An 18910-nucleotide genomic window follows, 5' to 3' on the forward strand; every position below is an offset into this window, starting at 1 on the left:
CATTTTTTGTTTTGTTTTATACTGGTGTTTCCAGCTGTAAACTGAATTATCAGTTAAATTCTTGACAATCACAGAAAACAATGAACTTGCTTTGTAACAGATGGACTATCTAGAACATCAGAAGAGTCTTTGGCACCAGAGAAAAGATCTATATTTAAAGCAATTGTTTAATATACAGAGCCAAATTCTCCTCTGTTATAGTAGTGCAACTCCTCTGAAGTAAAAGGGGTCACACACGAGTGGAACTGAAAAGATACTATAACTCACAAGTATATAGTCTTCTGTTCTGATGAAGGGATGCCTGTGGATTACTTTCATGAAACAGATTAAATGGAATAGTTGTTTACATCATTGGAGCAGTATAACAATACTGAAACCAAACAGGCTAGCCGAAGGGGAATAAACAAGCCTGATAAGCAAGGGGAAATATACAAAAGGTGACAGAAGGAGTAAATTAACGAAAGGACATTAGATAATCTGAAATCCAAACAGCCTTGCAGTCAGTCTGCCAAGCTTCTAAACACCCACTTGTTCCGAGAAGCATTTCAGCTTCAATGGTCACACAACACAAAGTGGCTGTTCTGGAAGGTATTCTACTGCTTTTGTACATACGCACTGTTAGCTCTATTGTGCCATTCCTGCGTACACTGTGCTTTTGGGATCAAAATCAGCCCTGGCATATACAGATGGCGTTCCTACTGAGTTAATGGGGACTACTGCTATCTTACACTGCAGCTAAATGCGTGTCTTACAGTGTGAGCTCCTGGAGGCAGCAAAGTTGCCTGTTGGCAATGTTTGTCTCATGGACGATGCTGTGTTGCAATGGCACTGCATAAACCAAAGACCCACCTGCCATTTAATATTTCCGGTATCTGCTTATTTGACTGTAATGAAATTCTGAAGCACTTAGAGGAGAGGAAAGTGATCCGGAAGAGTCAGCATGGATTCACCAAGGGCAAGTCATGCCTGACTAATCTAATCGTCTTCTATGACGAGATAACTGGCTCTGTGGATGAAGGGAAAGCAGTGGACGTGTTGTTCCTTGACTTTAGCAAAGATTTTGACACGGTCTCCCACAGTATTCTTGCCAGCAAGTTAAAGAAGTATGGGCTGGATGAATGGACTATAAGGTAGATAGAAAGTTGGCTAGATTGTTGGGCTCAACGGGTAGTGATCAATGGCTCCATGTCTAGTTGACAGCTGGTATCAAGTGGAGTGCCCCAAGGGTTGGTCTTTGGGCCTGTTTTGTTCAATATCTTCACAAATGATCTGGAGGATGGTGTGGATTGCACCCTCAGCAAGTTTGCAGATGACACTAAACTGGGAGGAGAGGTAGATACGCTGGAGGGTAGGGATAGGATACAGAGGGACCTAGACAAATTAGAGGATTGGGCCAAAAGAAATCTGATGAGGTTCAACAAGGACAAGTGCAGAGCCCTGCACTTAGGATGGAAGAATCCTATGCACCGCTACAGACTAGGGACCGAATGGCTCGGCAGCAGTTCTGCAGAAAAGGACCTAGGGGTTACAGTGGATGAGATGCTAGATATGAGTCAACAGTGTGCCCTTGTTGGCAAGAAGGCCAATGGCATTTTGGGATGTATTAAGTAGGGGCATTGCCAGCAGATCGAGGGACGTGATTGTTCCCCTCTATTCGACATTGGTGAGGCCTCATCTGGAGTACTGTGTCCAGTTTTGGGCCCCACACTACAAGAAGGATGTGGAAAAATTGGAAAATGTCCAGCGGAGGGCAACAAAAATGATTAGGGGACTGGAACACATGACTTATGAGGAGAGGCTGAGGGAACTGGGATTGTTTAGTCTGCGGAAGAGAAGAATGAGGGGGGATTTAATAGCTGCTTTCAACTACCTGAAAGGGGGATCCAAAGAGGATGGATCTAGACTTTTCTCAGTGGTAGCAGATGACAAAACAAGGAATAATGGGCTCAAGTTGCAGTGGGGGAGGTTTAGGTTGGATATTAGGAAAAACTTTTTCACTAGGAGGGTGATGAAGCACTGGAATGCGTTACCTAAGGAGGTGGTGGAATCTCCTTCCTTAGAAGTTTTTAAGGTCAGGCTTGACAAAGCCCTGGCTGGGATGATTTAGTTGGGGATTGGTCCTTTGAGCAGGGGGTTGGACTAGATGACCTCCTGAGGTCTCTTCCAACCCTGATATTCTATGATTCTAATGTATAGGTTAGGCAGTGATTCCTATTCCCCCAACTGAACTAATATTAAGCAATTTCACTAAACCCTACAAATCTGAGAAAAATTGCTTTCTAAAACTATAGAATCTTTCATACATTATTGAAGAAGACTTTTGAAAGCTAAAACAAGCCTGCTGAATAGAAACAGGTTATCATTGCATGCCAATGTATTTGATGCATTTTTTGCATGAATACATAAAACAGTAAGTCATGTCGTGTGGAATTCTGATGTATCTAAATCTCTGCTAACTCTTTAAACCCCTCTGGCACAAGACTCCTTTTAGTGTGCCAAGATCGAATTAGTTCCTTACTATTATACGTCATCCTTCCTGCCTGATTTCTACAAGGCCCTATCCTCTACTCCCTTCAATGCCACAAAGCATCCTCCCTGACCTTAAAGCATTGTCATCACTGTTTGATTTACTAGAAGGAGTCCCTACCATATAATGCAAGACTCCTGCAAATTGCTAACATATTCTCGTGCAGAGTAATGCAACAAAATGATAATTTCCCTCCTTCCCTTTTACATTCTATACAACAGAGGCAGGTGATCTATCAGATGGTAACTTACCTCCTAAAAATACCTTACTATATTGTGCTTTGCAGAACACTGCTGACCCCACCAAAATGGATTACTGAAATATTTTACACCAGATAGAAAGGATATCAATAATTTTACTTCCATCACACTTGTTCTTGGTCCTACACATCCTGCTTACTAAGGCAGGTCTTAATGTTTTACTAATTTAAGTAGAAGCATCAGTTTAGTCCCAATTTAAAATCTTGATTTTTAAGTTTGACAATGCATTGGCTTCCCAAAGGTAAGAGTGTATGACATATACCTTACCATACTTGTAGCTTTGATATACACATTATCTTTCAGATGGCAATTTCCATCATTGGGAATTACTATCCCGGCCAATTTACTATCAAGGGCCAGATGAGAGGTCTGATCTGTCATCACAAGAAGTAATCTCTTTGCTTCTTTGCGCCAACCAATATGGCTCTAAAAGAAAAAAAAATTTCATGAGAATGAAATGTAACTCTTTTAATTCTATAATGGTAAATATGACTAAGGAAGTCCAATGTAAGTCTACTTTTAGGTACTGCACTGCTTAAAAACGAAACAAACACTGAAGCTGAGTGTAAGCACACACTCAAGGCAGATAAAGTAGTTAAAGCACTTCTTTACATATGGGGCTGGGTATTTATCCTGAAAAGCACTCTTTTAGCAAAGTTCTGCACATGTTTAAATGCTTTAGAGAACTGAGGCATAGGGTTAGCAAGTCCACAAGAAATGAGTTCTGTTAGTTTCGATCCACCTTGGAGCAGATGGATTTATTTTCCATTGACTTGTCTCCTCTCCTCCGCCTCCCTCCACCTTTTTTTTTTAAAAAAAGGGGAATAACCCATAAACACTGAGTCAGAAATATTTGTTGTGCAATATACAATGTGCTGGTACAACACAACTGCAAAATTCCATTTGTGATGTTAGTACCTATCAACTCAACTGCACAGTGTTTGTAAAATTCTTTGATTTGAGATCACTACATACAAGAAATGCATAAAGCAATTTTCTGTATGAATGCAACACATTTTTGAATATACTTAATGATACCAGAATCAAAATAAGAGAAACACTTTTTTTTTGTAAATTCCTTTTACTACACAGCTTCTCAAAAGGGACACAAAACATAGCATCAGTTAGGATATTGCAGTCTACTAAACAAAATTTAACATGAAAAAAAAATCACAACTATCAATCATGGGCGCCAGGTTTGTGTAATTTTTGGTGGTGCCCAGAAAGGGTCCAAGCAGAACCGTCCCGTCCACAGGACAGACCAGGGCAACTGCCCGGGGCTCTGTGCTTTGGGGGCCCCACGCTTCAGGGGGACACAGGGTCCAGGGTGGACTGGGGGAATAGCGAGGGCCTGGCGTCGGCAGCAGCGAGCGACCTGGAGACGGGGCAGAAACCAGAAAGAGGCGGGGGCTTGGGGGAAAGGGTTAGAATGGGGCAGGGGCAGAGCAGGGGCAGGAAGAGGTGGGGCTGGCTGCGGCCAGGTTGCTCGCTGCTGCTGGCAGCATCATGTATCACACCCATGCATTCGGCAACCCAGGCATATATTCAGCGGAGCTGCAGAGCTGGCCTGTGTCTCCTAGCTGTGGTGCCTGCTCTACCAAAATTTGTGTAGCTCCATGTCCTAACCTGCCACTTCTTGGGACAGGGTATGTCGACAGTAAGATGAAGTTTATGGCCATATGCAAATTAGTCCATTAAATAATTGGATAAAATGCCCGATGGAGCTGCACAAAACTTATTAGCTATGACTCTGAGAAGCACAGACCAAAGGATGGTGAGTTGAAGGATGGCAAAAGAGTGGGTTGTGAAGTATTATCCTAAACAATTAAGCTAAACTATACTTGTAAAAATTAAGTGACCAGAGAACATATTGTGATATGGTATCTTTTATTTTTCCTCTCAGAATTTTTCATTCACTCTCTAATTTGTAAAGATGGTAATTGGCAATGAGTCTCCTACTCAAAGCAAGTTAGAAAGTTCTGCTCTATGAAAAATTAGTTCATATTAATTAACTTACAGCTCACACTTGTTGTTATAAAATGCACATTGTTCCTATCCATTTTAGCCCATTTAGTTAATTCAATTAACAGGAAGGACTGTCTATACTCATGAATGTTTTCATTCTATTATTTTTGGGAGCATATAACCCCTTTCGAACTTGAATGTCAGAAGTATGGAATGTATCCAGTGATCAACATTTAAATGCGAGAAATCCTTTCAGTACTTCAAAGTAATTTTTGTAGCAGATGTGAATAGGATATCTATGTTTTGTGTTTATTTTCCTGCTTTACACTATTTATCTTTTAAATATAAAGAAGCCCACAGTTAATCTGTTTTTGGTGGGGTGTTTTTTGTGTGATTATTCTCTCAACTCATTCCCCTTTCCTAAAAGAAAATGTATAAATGGATAAGAGAGAAGAACCATGAAAAGAAGCCTGATCCTCTTGACTTGAACGGTACCATTGTCCAGAAGTCCTACCTGCTAAGCTGGACAGGAATTGCATTGCTTGACAAAGCAAAAAGTAAGAGGACTGGATGGCACTCAACTTTCTGAATCATGTAGATCTTTCCTCATTCAAGAGTATGAAGATGTTTCTGTAAGCATGCAGTAAAGTGGGTTTTTTGTTTTTTTTTAAAGTACAAACTCTTTACAAGATTGAACTGACACTGAAATGCATCTGTATGCTAAAACCATACAAGGCAATGACAATTTAGTCCTCAAATATTTGCTAAAACGGAGGATTTTAGAAGTTCAAACCACATGAACAGCCCTTAGAACAAAGGTAGAGGGAGGACTCTGTATTGCTCAGTGGGATCCTTCTTTGGTCAGCTGAAGAACAGGTCCGCTCTTTAAAGAGCCTAAAATTGTTAAGTGGGATTTTATCATTATTGTGTCTGAATCATTTACAAATATAAAATATGTTCAGTTTATATTTTTACAGTTAGTTTTTTCTAACTGCCAACCCTGAAAATCCAACCCATGATAGGAGAATCAAGATGGGAATTTTCCATTGTCAATAATAAAAGTTTTCAGGCCAAATCTGACACTCAGTTACACTCGTTCAACTCCTGACTTTAAATTACACCTTTAATAACTTGTGTAAATGCAATTGATAGGAGCTTAGTAAACAATACTGTTGATGCAGGAGAACTTACTCCCAACTCTGTCTCCCATTGCGGTGTTGACTCTGCTGTGCTAACGGGAATAAGACACAGTAAAACTTATTTTTTGTCACCAAAATCAGCACTCTTGCAGCGGATCACACACACGCGGACCAAATCTGTTAAGTAGGAAAGTGCCATTTTTACAAGGGCTGTCAAGTGATTAACAAAATGAATCGCGATTAATCACACTGTTAAATAAGAATAGAATACCATTTATTTAAATATTTTTGAATGTTTTCTACATTTTCAAATATATTGATTTAAATTACAACACAGAATACGAAGTGTACAGTGTTCACTTTATTTTTATTACAAATGTTTGTGCTGTAAAAAACAAAATAAATAGTATTTTTCAATTCACCAAAAACAAGTACTGTAATGCAATCTCTTTATCATGAAAGTTGAACTTACAAATGTAGAAATATATACAAAAAAATAACAGCATTAAAAAATAAAACAATGTAAAACTTTAGAGCCTACAAGTCCACTCACTCCTACTGCTTGTTCAGCCAGTCACTCAGACAAACAAGTTTGTTCAAATTTGCAGGAGACAATGCTGCTTGCCTCTTGTTTACAATGTCACCTGAAAGTGAGAACAGGCATTCCCATGGTACTGTTATAACGTACGCCACAAGATATTTACGTACCAGAAGTGCTAAAGATTCATATGTCCCTTCATACTTCAACCACCATTCCAGAGGACATGCGTCCATGCTGATGACGGGTTCTGCTAGATAATGATCCAAAGCAGTACAGACCCAACACATGTTCACTTTCATCATCTGAGTCAGATGCCACCAGCAGAAGGTTGATTTTCTTTTCTCGTGGTTCGGGATCTGTAGTTTCCGCATCGGAGTGTTGCTCTTTTAAGACTTCTGAAAGCATGCTCCACCCCTTGTCCCTTTCAGATTTTGGAAGGCACTTCAGATTCTTAAACCTTGGGTTAAGAGCTGTAGCTATTTTTAGAAATCTCATATTGGTACCTTCTTTGCGTTTTGTCACACCTGCACTGAAAGTGTTCTTAAAACGAACAACATGTGCTCGGTCATCATCCGAGACTGCTAGAACATGAAATATGTAAAAGAACACGGATAAAACAGTCAAGGAGACATACTATTCTTCCCCAAGGAGTTCAGTCAAAATTTAATGAATGCATTATTTTTTTACGAGCGTCATTAGCATGGAAGCATATCATCTGGAATGGTGGCCAAAGATAAAGGGGCATTTGAATGTTTAGTATATCTGGCACATAAATACCTCACAATGCCAGCTACAAAAGTGCCATGTGAATGCCTGTTCTCACTTTCAGGTGACATTGTAAACAAGAGGCAAGCAGCATTGTCTCCTGCAAATTTGAACAAACTTGTTTGTCTTAGCGATTGGCTGAATAAGAAGTAGGACTGAGTGGACTTGTAGGCTCTAAAGTTTTACATTGTTTTGTTTTTGAGTGCAGTTATGTAACCAAAAAAAAAAATCCACATTTGTAAGTTGCACTTTCACAATAAAGGGTACTTGTTTACCTATTTCACATTACGGTACCTGTATGAGGCAATTGAAAAATACTATTTCTTTTGTTTATTGTTTTTACAGTGCAAATATTTGTAATAAAAATAATAATATAAAGTGAGCACTGTACACTTTGTATTCTGAGTGGTATTTGAAATTAATATATTTGAAAATGTAGAAAAACATCTAAAATATTTAATAAATTTCAATTGGTATTCTATTGTTTAACAATGCAATTAAAACGGCAATTAATCGTGATTAATTTTTTTTAATCATGATTAATTTTTTGAGTTAATGATGTGAGTTAACTGCGATTAATCAACAGTCCTAATTTTTAAATAACCTTTTTTCCCATACAAGAGCCACATCAATTATCAGCACTGAAAGGGATTCCCCTACTCAGTCCTCCTCCAGTAAAAGGACAATGAACTTCAAGGGGAGCCTTGATGATGGCTTGGAGATTGGAATGGTGCTGGGGGGAAATGTCATGCCTCTGTCAGGCATAAAGATGATAAGGAGCATGATTGCTATATTATAAAGGGCTCAGTATCATTGAGAACAGAAACAATGATAAATACACATCTGTTGCTGAACTGCCATTCAGTTGTTTGTTCAGAAATCTCCTTACCTGGCACACAGCTGCCTGAAGCATAGCATCAAACCCCCCTTCAGGTGTATCAATATTCCCAGAGATCTTTTGTTTATTCACAGCATTTTTGAACTCTGCTATGTTGTCAGTCAGGGAGAGCACATGAATGTAGCCATGAGGTGGCATACAATCTAAATTATAATCACTGTAAGAGAAAACAAAGCAAGCCCAACATATTATATTATTATTTAAAAATAATTTTTATAACTGCAGTACTAAGTGGGTTTTTCGAACATGTGAACATAGCCATTTTGAAAAATATATATTTTGTTTTTTTTATAAAAGAATCTTTATTAGACTCACTGGAACTATAAATATTTCTAGTTTATGTTGAACAAAAAATAGTTTATGTTCTTTTTTCTTCTATTTATGTGAAAAGTGTACCCAATCCTAATTGCTTTCATGTAATCATAACAAAAAATAAGCAATGCTGAAGTATAGAATTTAATGTACAGCAAAACATGGCAAGAGACAGTATAACCTCAAACAGCACATTATCCCTTTGGAATCCCTAAGAAAGGGAACAATTAGACTTTAAATTCAAAGTTTCTGTGTCCCGATAAAAAACTACTACATACTAAGGACCAGATCCTGTAACAATTTCACATGACTATGAGCTACAGAATCAAAACCTAAAAACTATCAACTCTAAAGGGCATAAACATGCATATACCTCACATTGAGATTAATAACAGTTGTCTAGCCACATGGATGGAAGAGTAAGTTCTCAAATTCCCAGAGGTTAAACAATTTTTACCACTTTATGTTAAGGAAGCTTTGAGGAAGAGATAGCTGGGCTGATTCCAGAACCCATAGATTAGGCCCTTTTTCTGCAACATAGTTAAGCACTGACTTCAGTGGGACTGAGGCACATACATAAGTGCTTAAATAATTCAGAAACACAGTTCCTTATCCAAGGCCCATGAAATAACTGAAAAGATGCCCACTGATTAAATGGACTCAGGCCCTTACAACAGAGCTAATATGTAGCAACGAGTATATATGATGTAAAAAAGATTAATATTAATTATTCATAAACAACCTGATTTACCTATAAGGGAATTTGGATTTGTTGTGTGGAGTCTTGTTCTGTAGAGGTTACGGAAAGTGATCCCTCACCTTACATGCATGTTGAATACAAGGAATAATGTCTGTGACATGCAAAAATAATTGGTCCAAACCTGTACTTCTCACTTGGGGAAAATGGGGGTCTGGCCAAGTAAGAATGGCAGAAGCAAACCCAAAAGGTTCTTATTTTGTTTGTTAAATAGAAAGGGAGAAATATCTATTACAGGGATGAAAGCGAAAATTTCAAGGGAAGCATTTTAACACCCAAGTTTTGAAAGTACTGTACCTAGGAAATAAACATGTAAAATAATCAATCACAACATCTGACTGTTTTAAACACAAAAGCATATGTAAAATGTACAAAACGTATGTCTTAAGCGGTTCTGAAATTTTAAAAATAACCACCGAATACTGCGTGAAAGAAGCCTTTTTTTCTTAGAAACCGAACATTGCTGGGAAACCAAGCTGATATCAAAGAGAAAGACTCATTGTGAAGTTTTAAAAAAATTATAATGTAGCATAACATGTTTAATTAACTTATTATTTATACATTTTTTGTCACTTGGCATTTCCCAAATAAACACACATCATTACATACCGGCACTGATTATGGATTCTTTCTGGGTGAATGCTAATATAGGGTGATGCAGTCTTGTCCACATATGATCCAAAGCCAAGTCGAAAATCAACGGAAATATTTGCCATCTTTTTAGATAAATCAAATCCAACAGAATTTAATTTTTCTATGTTGTCGTGCATAGAAGCTGAGACATCAACTAAATAATAAAGGTCCACTGGATACTTCTCTAGAGGATGGACTTTTAACATAAAGCTTGCTTTACCTCCTGGTTAAAAGGAAACAAACAAGTTTATTACATATTTTCAAATGTACCCTTTTAATAATACTGCAAATTTACCTTTAATGTTGCAGGCACTATAAACACTTGCAGGCAAACAGAAAAAATAAATTAAAAATTAAACGAGGGTTTTAAATGTACATTAAAAATAAATTTTAAAGGGTGTGTTTATAAAACTTATTTAGCTGGTCTCCTTTGTGGGTTATTGTTAAAAATGGGCCTTTTCCTATTATCTTTTAAATTCTTCATTACACAATCCATTTGGCATTATACCAGACAGGAACCATGACTCAAAAACTGAAAGAATTTCTATCACTTCAAGGTTGATAGTTTCTAAGGGCATGTCTACACTTACCTCCAGAGCAATCGATCCAGCAGGGGTCGATTTATCACATCTAGTGAAGATAAATCGACTGCCGAGTGCTCTCCCGTCAACTCCTGTACTCCACCAGAGTGAGAAGTGTAGGTGCAGTCGATGGGGGAGCGTCAGCAGTCGACTACCTCAGTGAAGACACCGCAGTAAGTAAATCTAAGTACGTCGACTTCAGCTACGTTATTCACGTAGCTGAAGTTGCATAACTTAGATCAACCCCCCCCACAGTGTAGACAAGGCCTCACTGTACCATTTTACTTTGCTAACAAATGGGTCTGTTATCCCCATGATGGGTGTGTCTAACTCTAGAAGTATTATATACACACATACCCCAGAGAGAACAGGACCTGAAATGCCTAGTTATGTACGGCTTCAAGTTTTCCATTACATTGTTGCTAAAGAAGTCAGTGAGAAATCTTTCCAGGATTAAAGAAAAACTAAATGTGAGTTTAAGAAGAAAAATCCCTATGCTGACCTCAGACAAAACCAAACAAAGGTAACATTTTATCTCAGGATGTCAAATGTCGTCTGTCCCCCAGAGCCACATTACAATCTCTTATGTAACAAAAATCACTAACCTTTAAAAAGAACAGCCTATTGCATTATTTGTTGTTTTTGCAATACCAGCAAAAAACAGCAACATGAATACACAACTGGGTAGCATTTAATTTCAGCATTGTGAGGGTTTGAATTATTTGTTATTTCACAGCACTCAAAAATATGCTAGACACTTTGCACAACAAATAAGATTGTGGAAGATCCTTATGGAGAGATCATGCCATCTAGTATGATATGACACAATGAGGAAATAGCAAACCAATAGGGAAGGACAAGTGCAGGATAGGGGTTACAGAAGAAATTATTGTAGCTGCTCAACAAAAGCTAGTGTGCAACATGCTTGACCAGAAGGTATTTAAAAAAAAATCATAAAAAAAGTGGCTATGCATTTATTCCCGATATTAGTCTACAATGACACTACTCGACAAGATCCTCAGCTAGTGTTAACTGGTGAAGTTCCGTTGACTTTAATAGAGCTATTGCAATTTACACCAACTGAGGATCTGCCCCATTGAGTTAAAATGAAAACTATTTTAAAGGCAAATTACCTGATGATTGGGGGGGAGAGGTGAAGGGCAGGGAGGGGGATATATGAACATTTTCTGTCTGAAAATTTCAGCTTTTGTCCATGATCAGCTCTTGTATGAACAAAACAAAATTTCAGTATGCTGAAACTCCACCTATATGCATCCTACTTGCCAATGAAAACAATTTTTTTTTGTAAATGAACCTCACAGTCTTTAATTTGCAATGCAACTCCCACGATGTAAAATATTTTGTCATAAATAGAGCTTTTATTTTCTTCCACATAAATCCTGGCTTTTCTGATTACGTAAGTGAATCCTAAAAGCCAGGATTAAAAACAAAACAAAAATCCTTCCCCCACACACACTTTTATTCTGCATAACATACCATACAAACGCCATACTGCGAGTCAAATTCCTTCCACAGTTATACCTATGCAACTCCACTGGGTATAACTAAGGGCAGAATGTGGCCAATCTATTCAATTCTGAGTCTTAGCACCGTGGGCAATTTCAGTCTTATGCCACTCTTGAGCAAGAACTGGCAACTGCTCTTACTCTGTGAAACGTTGCGACGTGGACAGATGTTCATTTAGGACTAGGAGGAGATCTCTAAACTCATTTTCACTTATCGGAAGCAGATTACTTAACCAGCTTTTCAGAAGGTTGTGTTGCATATTAGTCCAAAACATTTCAGAGCCCTCCTAAAAGAATTTAATACAGCTGCTAGATAGGCCCAGATTCTGAGACCCCTACTCAGCCTGAATTCCACCTTACTCTACAAGTAGTCCTACTGCAGTCAATGGGATTTTTAGAGAAGTAAAGTATGATTCAGTGTGAATAAGGGCATCAGAATGTGACCCACCATTTCAATAATTTGAGGGGTGGAATAGGTGGACGGCTAACATTCACTTGTGTTTCACTCCTGCAGTAAGACGTGAAGATGACTCAGACCTTAATTCCCTTAGTGCTTTTCTACAGAAGACCCATCTTCCTCGTTAAATGTCCAATTGTCTTTGTGACAGTGGCTATAATTTGTATAGAAGATTTACAGTAGTATACTTTTGATATTATAAAGATAAAAAAATTTCCTCCCCTCACTTCACCTTGTGTAGGCTACAGTGAGTTGAAGGACACATGATCACACATATTTGAGTTGATCAGACAACGACTTTCCATTCGTTCGAGGACAAGTTTAGGTGTACAGATGTACCTGGGAAGTTATTCCTTATATCAACTTTAGGCGTCTTTGCAAGCATATAGTAAATGTGAACAAAAACCAAACAAAAATATAGTGCTGTCAAGCAATTAAAAAAAATCAATCACGCTTAATAGCGCAATTAAAAAACATTAATCGCAATTAATTGCGCTGTTAAACAATAATAGAACAAAATTTATTTAAATATTTTTGGATGTTTTCTACATTTTCAAATATATTGATTTCAATTAAACACGGAATACAAAGTGTACAGTGCTCGCTTTATATTTATTTTTGATTATAAATATTTGCACTGTAAAAAACAAAAGAAAATATTTTTCAATTCACCCAATACAAGTGCTGTAGTGCAATCTCTTTATTATGAAAGTTGAACTTACAAATGTAGAATTATGTACAAAAAAACCCTGTATTCAAAAATAAAACAATGTATAACTTTAGAGCCTACAAGTCCACTCAGTCCTACTTCAGCCAATTGCTCAGGCAAACAAGTTCGGTTACAATTGGTAGGAGACAATGCTGCCCACTTCTTGTTTACAGTGTCACCTGAAAGTGAGAAAAGGCGTTTGCATGGCACTGTTGTAGCTTGCGTCGCAAGATATTTATGTGCCAGATGTGCTAAAGATTCATATGTTTCTTCATGCTTCAACCACCATTCCAGAGGACATGCATCCATGCTGATGGCGGGTTCGGCTCGAAAAGGATCCAAAGTGGAACACACCGACATGTTCATTTTCATCATCTGAGTCAGATCCCACCAGCAGAAGACTGATTTTCCTTTTTGGTGGTTCGGGTTCTGTAGTTTCCACATCTGAGTGTTGCTCTTTTAAGACTTCTGAAAGTATGCTCCACCCCTTGTCCCTTTCAGATTTTGGAAGGCACTTCAGATTCTTAAAACTTGGGTCGAGTGCTGTAGCTATTTTTAGAAATCTCACATTGGTACCTTCTTTGCATTTTGTCAAATCTGCTGTGAAAGTGTTTTTAAAGCAAACGTGCTGGGTCATCATCCGAGACTGCTAGAACATGAAATATACGGCAGAATGCGGGTAAAACAAAACAGGAGACATACAATTCTCCCCCAAGGAGTTCAGTCACAAATCTATTTAAAGTATTATGGTTTTAATGATCATCATCAGCATGGAAGCATATCCTCTGAAATGGTGGCCAAAGCATGAAGGGGCATGCCTGTTCTCACTTTCAGGGACATTGTAAATAAGAAGCAGGCAGCAGTATCTCCTGTAAATGTAAACAAACTTGTTTGTCTTATCAATTGGCTGAACAAGAAGTAGGACTGAGTGGACTTGTAGGCTCTAAAGTTTTACACTGTTTATTTTTTGTTACATAACTGCACTAAAAAAAATCTGCATTTGTAAGTTACGCTTTCATGATAAAGAGATTGCACTACAGCACTTGTATGAGGCAAACTGAAAAATATTATTTCTTTTGTTTATCATTTTTACAGTGGAAATATTGGTAATCAAAAATAATAATATAAAGTGAGCACTGTGCACTTTTGTATTCTGTGCTGTAATAGAAATCAATATACTTGAAAATGTAGAAAAACATCAAAATATTTCATAAATTTCATTTGGTATTCTATTGTATAACAGTGCAATTAATTTTTTTAACCATGATTAATTTTTTTAAGTTAATCACATGAGTTCACTGCGATTAAATCGATAGCCCTACAAAAAAACAAAACCAAACAAATCTACAATCTAGGAATTTTAGCTCACAAATTTATTGTATGGGTTCACAAGCAATATAGATTGTGTATCCTCAAAGGAAGATTATTTTTATAGGAGAATCTAAACTTAGAAGATAAAGGAAGAACACAAAATAGAAAAGACCAGAAAAAAAGAAGTAGCAATTTTAAGGTTAAAGTGCCAAATTCTGCAGTCTCTGTTGAGAGTTTTCCTTAGTCAGGGACCACAGAATTTGGCCAACAGGAACTAGTAAACGAAGGGACATATTAGAACATCTAGTTTATCTCCTGCCAGGACAGGTGTTCCCTATGGTACACTGTCTACTGCTTTGTCCAATCTAGTTTTCCACCATTTCTCTCAAAAAAGTCTTTTTACAACCTCAGGGCCGCCATCTACATTACAAAAATAATCCTGTTTGAACATGACTGTGAAACATGGCTGCGGCCCAAATGCATTACAGAAATGTTTCTTCTTGCCTGTGTGAAATACTCCCCACCCATTTAGATTATAAACCTGTTAAGGAACAGTGTTTAAACTCAGGTAACACCCTAGGTTAAAATTCCGCAGTATAAATATAAGAATTATGGTTTGGTCTATTCAGGAAAGAAGAAATATTATTATAACAAAGTTGAGTCCCAGCCATATTTCACAGCTGTGCTTAAAACAAGTTTGTTTTAGGTTCTAACAGATATCACCCTAAGTCTCTTCCATATATTCAGCCTAAATCTTCTCTTTCTTCATTTCACTACTCCAAGTTACACCCTCATGTTACAGTACCAGAAATTATGAGTTCAGCAAAAGTAACAGGCATATAACAGGTCATTCAGATTCTTGTATGAAAACGGGAAAAATAAAATAGGTTTATTGATACATCTGCTAAGGGCAGCACAATTTACATCGGACGCTCTTCTCTTTGTTCTGACAGATCCATGTGTGAGAATATAGCCGTGGGAGATGATTTCATATCACTGCTTCTCCCAGATATGGTCAGTGTTTAACCTGGAGCTATGACAATGAGTTTCTATTATGCACTTTTTAAAATCTACTGTTACGCTGGGTTTCATTCTAGTTGTCCAATTCAGTAAAGACTTCCTCCCATTTCTTCACCAGATAAAAGAGATGTATATGTTATAAGCATTGTATCTAAAAAGATGTCTAAAGTTGCACAGTTTATCCATTATATTTATAAGGAATAGTATCTCACAGTTTATAACATTTATTCTCTATTTTTCATCTCTGATCCATGACCCTTGCACTGACCGCCAACATGATCCAACAATACCATTTATTTGGGAAGAACGAACTACAATATTTTGCAGTTAAAGTTGCGTTAATTTGGAAATATATGGCTTTTCTGAGAGAATAAAGGCAAATTTTATAATTCTGACAGACCATAAACCGAGAGGCAAGCTTCAGTAAAAGAGCGGTGTACCACTTCATTGGGATGCACAGCAGAGGTAGATAGTATTATCAATTTTCATTCAATTGTGGTCTGAAACAGCTAAGTAAAATGCAAATTACTGTATTTTACAGTCACTTGGATTACTTATTAAATATAATACATATGAAAAAGTCTGCTCATATAAGTGCACGTAATCCATTTAATGATTTTTGAACCTGAAGTGCATAATAAAGCTGACATATACATAATGGCTTGGAATTTTCAAAGGGAGCAAAAAGAAATAGGTTCTAATTCCCACTGAAAGTCAATAGGACTTGGAAGCCTAAGTCCCTTAGGCCCCTTTGAAAGTCTCAGGTGATGTCCCAAGCTTCACAACAAACATCACACACTTTAGCAAAGTGCTACTTTTGAATATGCACACGTGCCAGTGAGGTGAGGAAACAGGTCACCTGTGTGAGCTGTATATGAAAAGTGTGTAGGAAAAGGAGCAGCTCCCTTTCCTCTAAGGCATCAACATCCCTTTGACACTATTGTTTTGCAGGTGGGGGCTGAGGCATTGCTACCAGGAAAGAATGTAGCAGGAGTTGCAGCTCTTGCTCTAAAGAGCATGCACCACTTTGAAACTCATGGCCTTTCCAACTGATGACTTCACTGGAAATTAATGCTATTCAGACCAGTATTAATCTCCAATACATGATGTCTATCCCCTTGTGACAACGGGGTAGAGTGGATGGCTGTTGGCCAGGGATGAATTGAAACATGGCCACTGAGCCAGCCAGGAGCTTGAGGCTGAAGGAATAGGAAGATGGCTGGGGAGCAGTCTAGAGGGGCAGGCATTCCAAGCTATGCTCCAGGATCCACAAGTTTGGGGTCATCCATACAGAGCCTTCTTGAGTGTTCATGATTAGAAGACCTACAACCACTGCTCCCATCCATGAAGCTACTAGATTCTCCCCGCTCCTTCTGGATGAGGCAATTTCTGGGGTGCCTTGTGGCTTCTAAGCCAGATATATTTTGTATTATCTATTCCCTTTCTGGGTAGTTTTCATCAAATGGGATGACATGGTCATATGATATGGCATGGTTTAGATTATAGGTGAGAAAATAACTACATTACAACAATACTACTGACATTTTAAATTGCATGAGAGTCAGAAAATTCTATGCGGGTTTTTACAACAACCCTACAGTCTTCTATTCTGTTATAACACAACATACTCCAGCATTCTCACTCTAGCACTTATGTGCATTAAATTTACACTACAGAAAAAAGCAAAAAAAATCTGATTTCAAGACGAGTGTATCCAAAAAACATCCTAAATGTCTTTTTTGTGTTTGGATGCATGAACTAGTAAGTCACTTCGTAACAATTTGGTTAGACAGTCAACATTATGGACCAAAGAATGTTTTGGTATTTAGTTTAATGAGGTGGGTTTCATTCTTCCAATTCTGGGATAATTCAACAGAACTATAACCTGTCTTTTGTGAGTCTCTGGAACTTAACCTGCATATTTCCAAGTGCAAAACTCCATTCTTGACGTTAACTTGGTGGATCAGGATGGAAACAGCTAACAAATAAAAACGAGACAAAACACCGCAAAATGTTTTCACCTTCACCTCCATGTCCCTGTTTGTGAAACTCAATAGCAGCCTGATCCTGAGTTAATGGGCATAGATGCCAAGAGATATAATTTTTAGCTATATCAACAGGAACATTGGAGTTATAATTCTACAAATAGTTTTATAGATGAAAGATGGTTAGTTTCATTCTTCTAAACAATAAATTACAGCCATTGCCTCACAAACTGGATTGAAGCATCCCTGTATTTAGTTTAGATTTAATACAGTAGCAATGTTTTAGATAACCAAACCTGGACGCAGTTGGATTGAAACCTCTCCCGGTGTTACTTGTGTATTTTCTTTGTGGTCGCTGGGTATCGTTACACGAATGGTGGGATTTTCTATAAATTCTGATTGGCAGCCTTTTTTTATTAAATTAAAAATCATGTCACATCGTCCCTTCTGTGTTGCTCCTGACATGAAATCCTGGTTGAAAAGAGGCAAAAGGTACAAACCATTTTAAGTTAAAAAAATATAATCTTCAAAGGAAACCAAGTTACCAAATAACAAGTGTTTCAAACACTAGAACGTGCTACTATAATTGCAAAGACTGTTGTGCAAGGCCATGGAAGCCACATGTTATTAATAAGAACAATGACAAGCAAATACTTAAAATAGAAATTAAATCTAAACATATTTTTTCTTTAAAGGACAAAACTTTTTGAATAGAGAGATGATTTTGCACTATTAGAACAAGCTGCCTTTGGAAAAAGGATGGTATACACTGTCATTATGTCACTGTAAAATTGTTTGTTGTGCTATATTCACTAAAGCAGTTCCACCAAAGTAGTGTGATCCACACTTACTATTTTACTTCAAAATGCACTGCTCATTTCTCAGAAAAAGTCTACTGGAAATTTTGTTTAAGACAATATTTTCCAAATTAGGACCAATATCTATAGTTAAGTTACTCAACAAGTGGCCAGATTTTCAAGTTTCTGGAAACTCAGCAGCTCCCACTGGGACCAGTGGGAACTGCTATATTTCTGGAAGTCTTTTGTAGGGGGTATTTGAGTGTTTGGTGAGGAGGAAGCCTATTACATCTTCCTAGCAATTGCACAACTGTGGGTGAGCTGTACTGGGCTCAAAACCGGGGTGAAGTTCTATGATGCATGCTATACAGGATGACAGACTACATGATTTAATGGTCTCTTCTGGCCTTAAAATCTACAAGCTGCTGAGCCCATCTGTTCCCCCTACATAAGCCAGAAGAGACAGTTAGACCAGTATCCTCCTTGTTTTGTGGTTGCCTGTGTATGAGATAGGAAGTGTCTTAAATAGGGCTGTCCATTAATTGCAGTTAACTCATGCAATCAACTCAAAAAAATTAAATCGCGATTAATCACAGTTTTAATCACACTGTTAAACAATAGAATAACAATTAAAATGTATTAAATATTTTTGGATGTTTTTCTACATTTTCAAATATATTGATTTCAATTATAAATGTACAGTGTACAGTGCTCCCTTTATATTTTA

At 37.6% G+C, this 18910-nt stretch overlaps 1 protein-coding gene across 8 annotated transcripts in view; it reads right to left on the reverse strand.

Moving 5' to 3' along the window:
* ITGB8 (integrin subunit beta 8) overlaps positions 1-18910 on the reverse strand; it is a 75226-nt gene that overhangs the window by 33041 nt on the left and 23275 nt on the right. For all 8 annotated transcript variants that reach the window (XR_012157535.1, XM_073333767.1, XM_073333765.1 and 5 more), the window contains exons 3-6: positions 17683-17857; positions 9774-10020; positions 8087-8252; positions 3055-3213 (exon numbers count right to left, since the gene is read on the reverse strand). Coding sequence is in view for 7 of the 8 variants with exons in the window: in XM_073333767.1 (XP_073189868.1) it covers positions 3055-3213; positions 8087-8252; positions 9774-10020; positions 17683-17857 (747 nt within the window). In the remaining variant the exon portion in view is untranslated. The remainder of the gene's footprint in view (positions 1-3054; positions 3214-8086; positions 8253-9773; positions 10021-17682; positions 17858-18910) is intronic.

Source organism: Lepidochelys kempii, chromosome 2 (assembly GCF_965140265.1).
Source record: "Lepidochelys kempii isolate rLepKem1 chromosome 2, rLepKem1.hap2, whole genome shotgun sequence".
Classification (NCBI taxonomy): Eukaryota; Metazoa; Chordata; order Testudines; family Cheloniidae; genus Lepidochelys; species Lepidochelys kempii.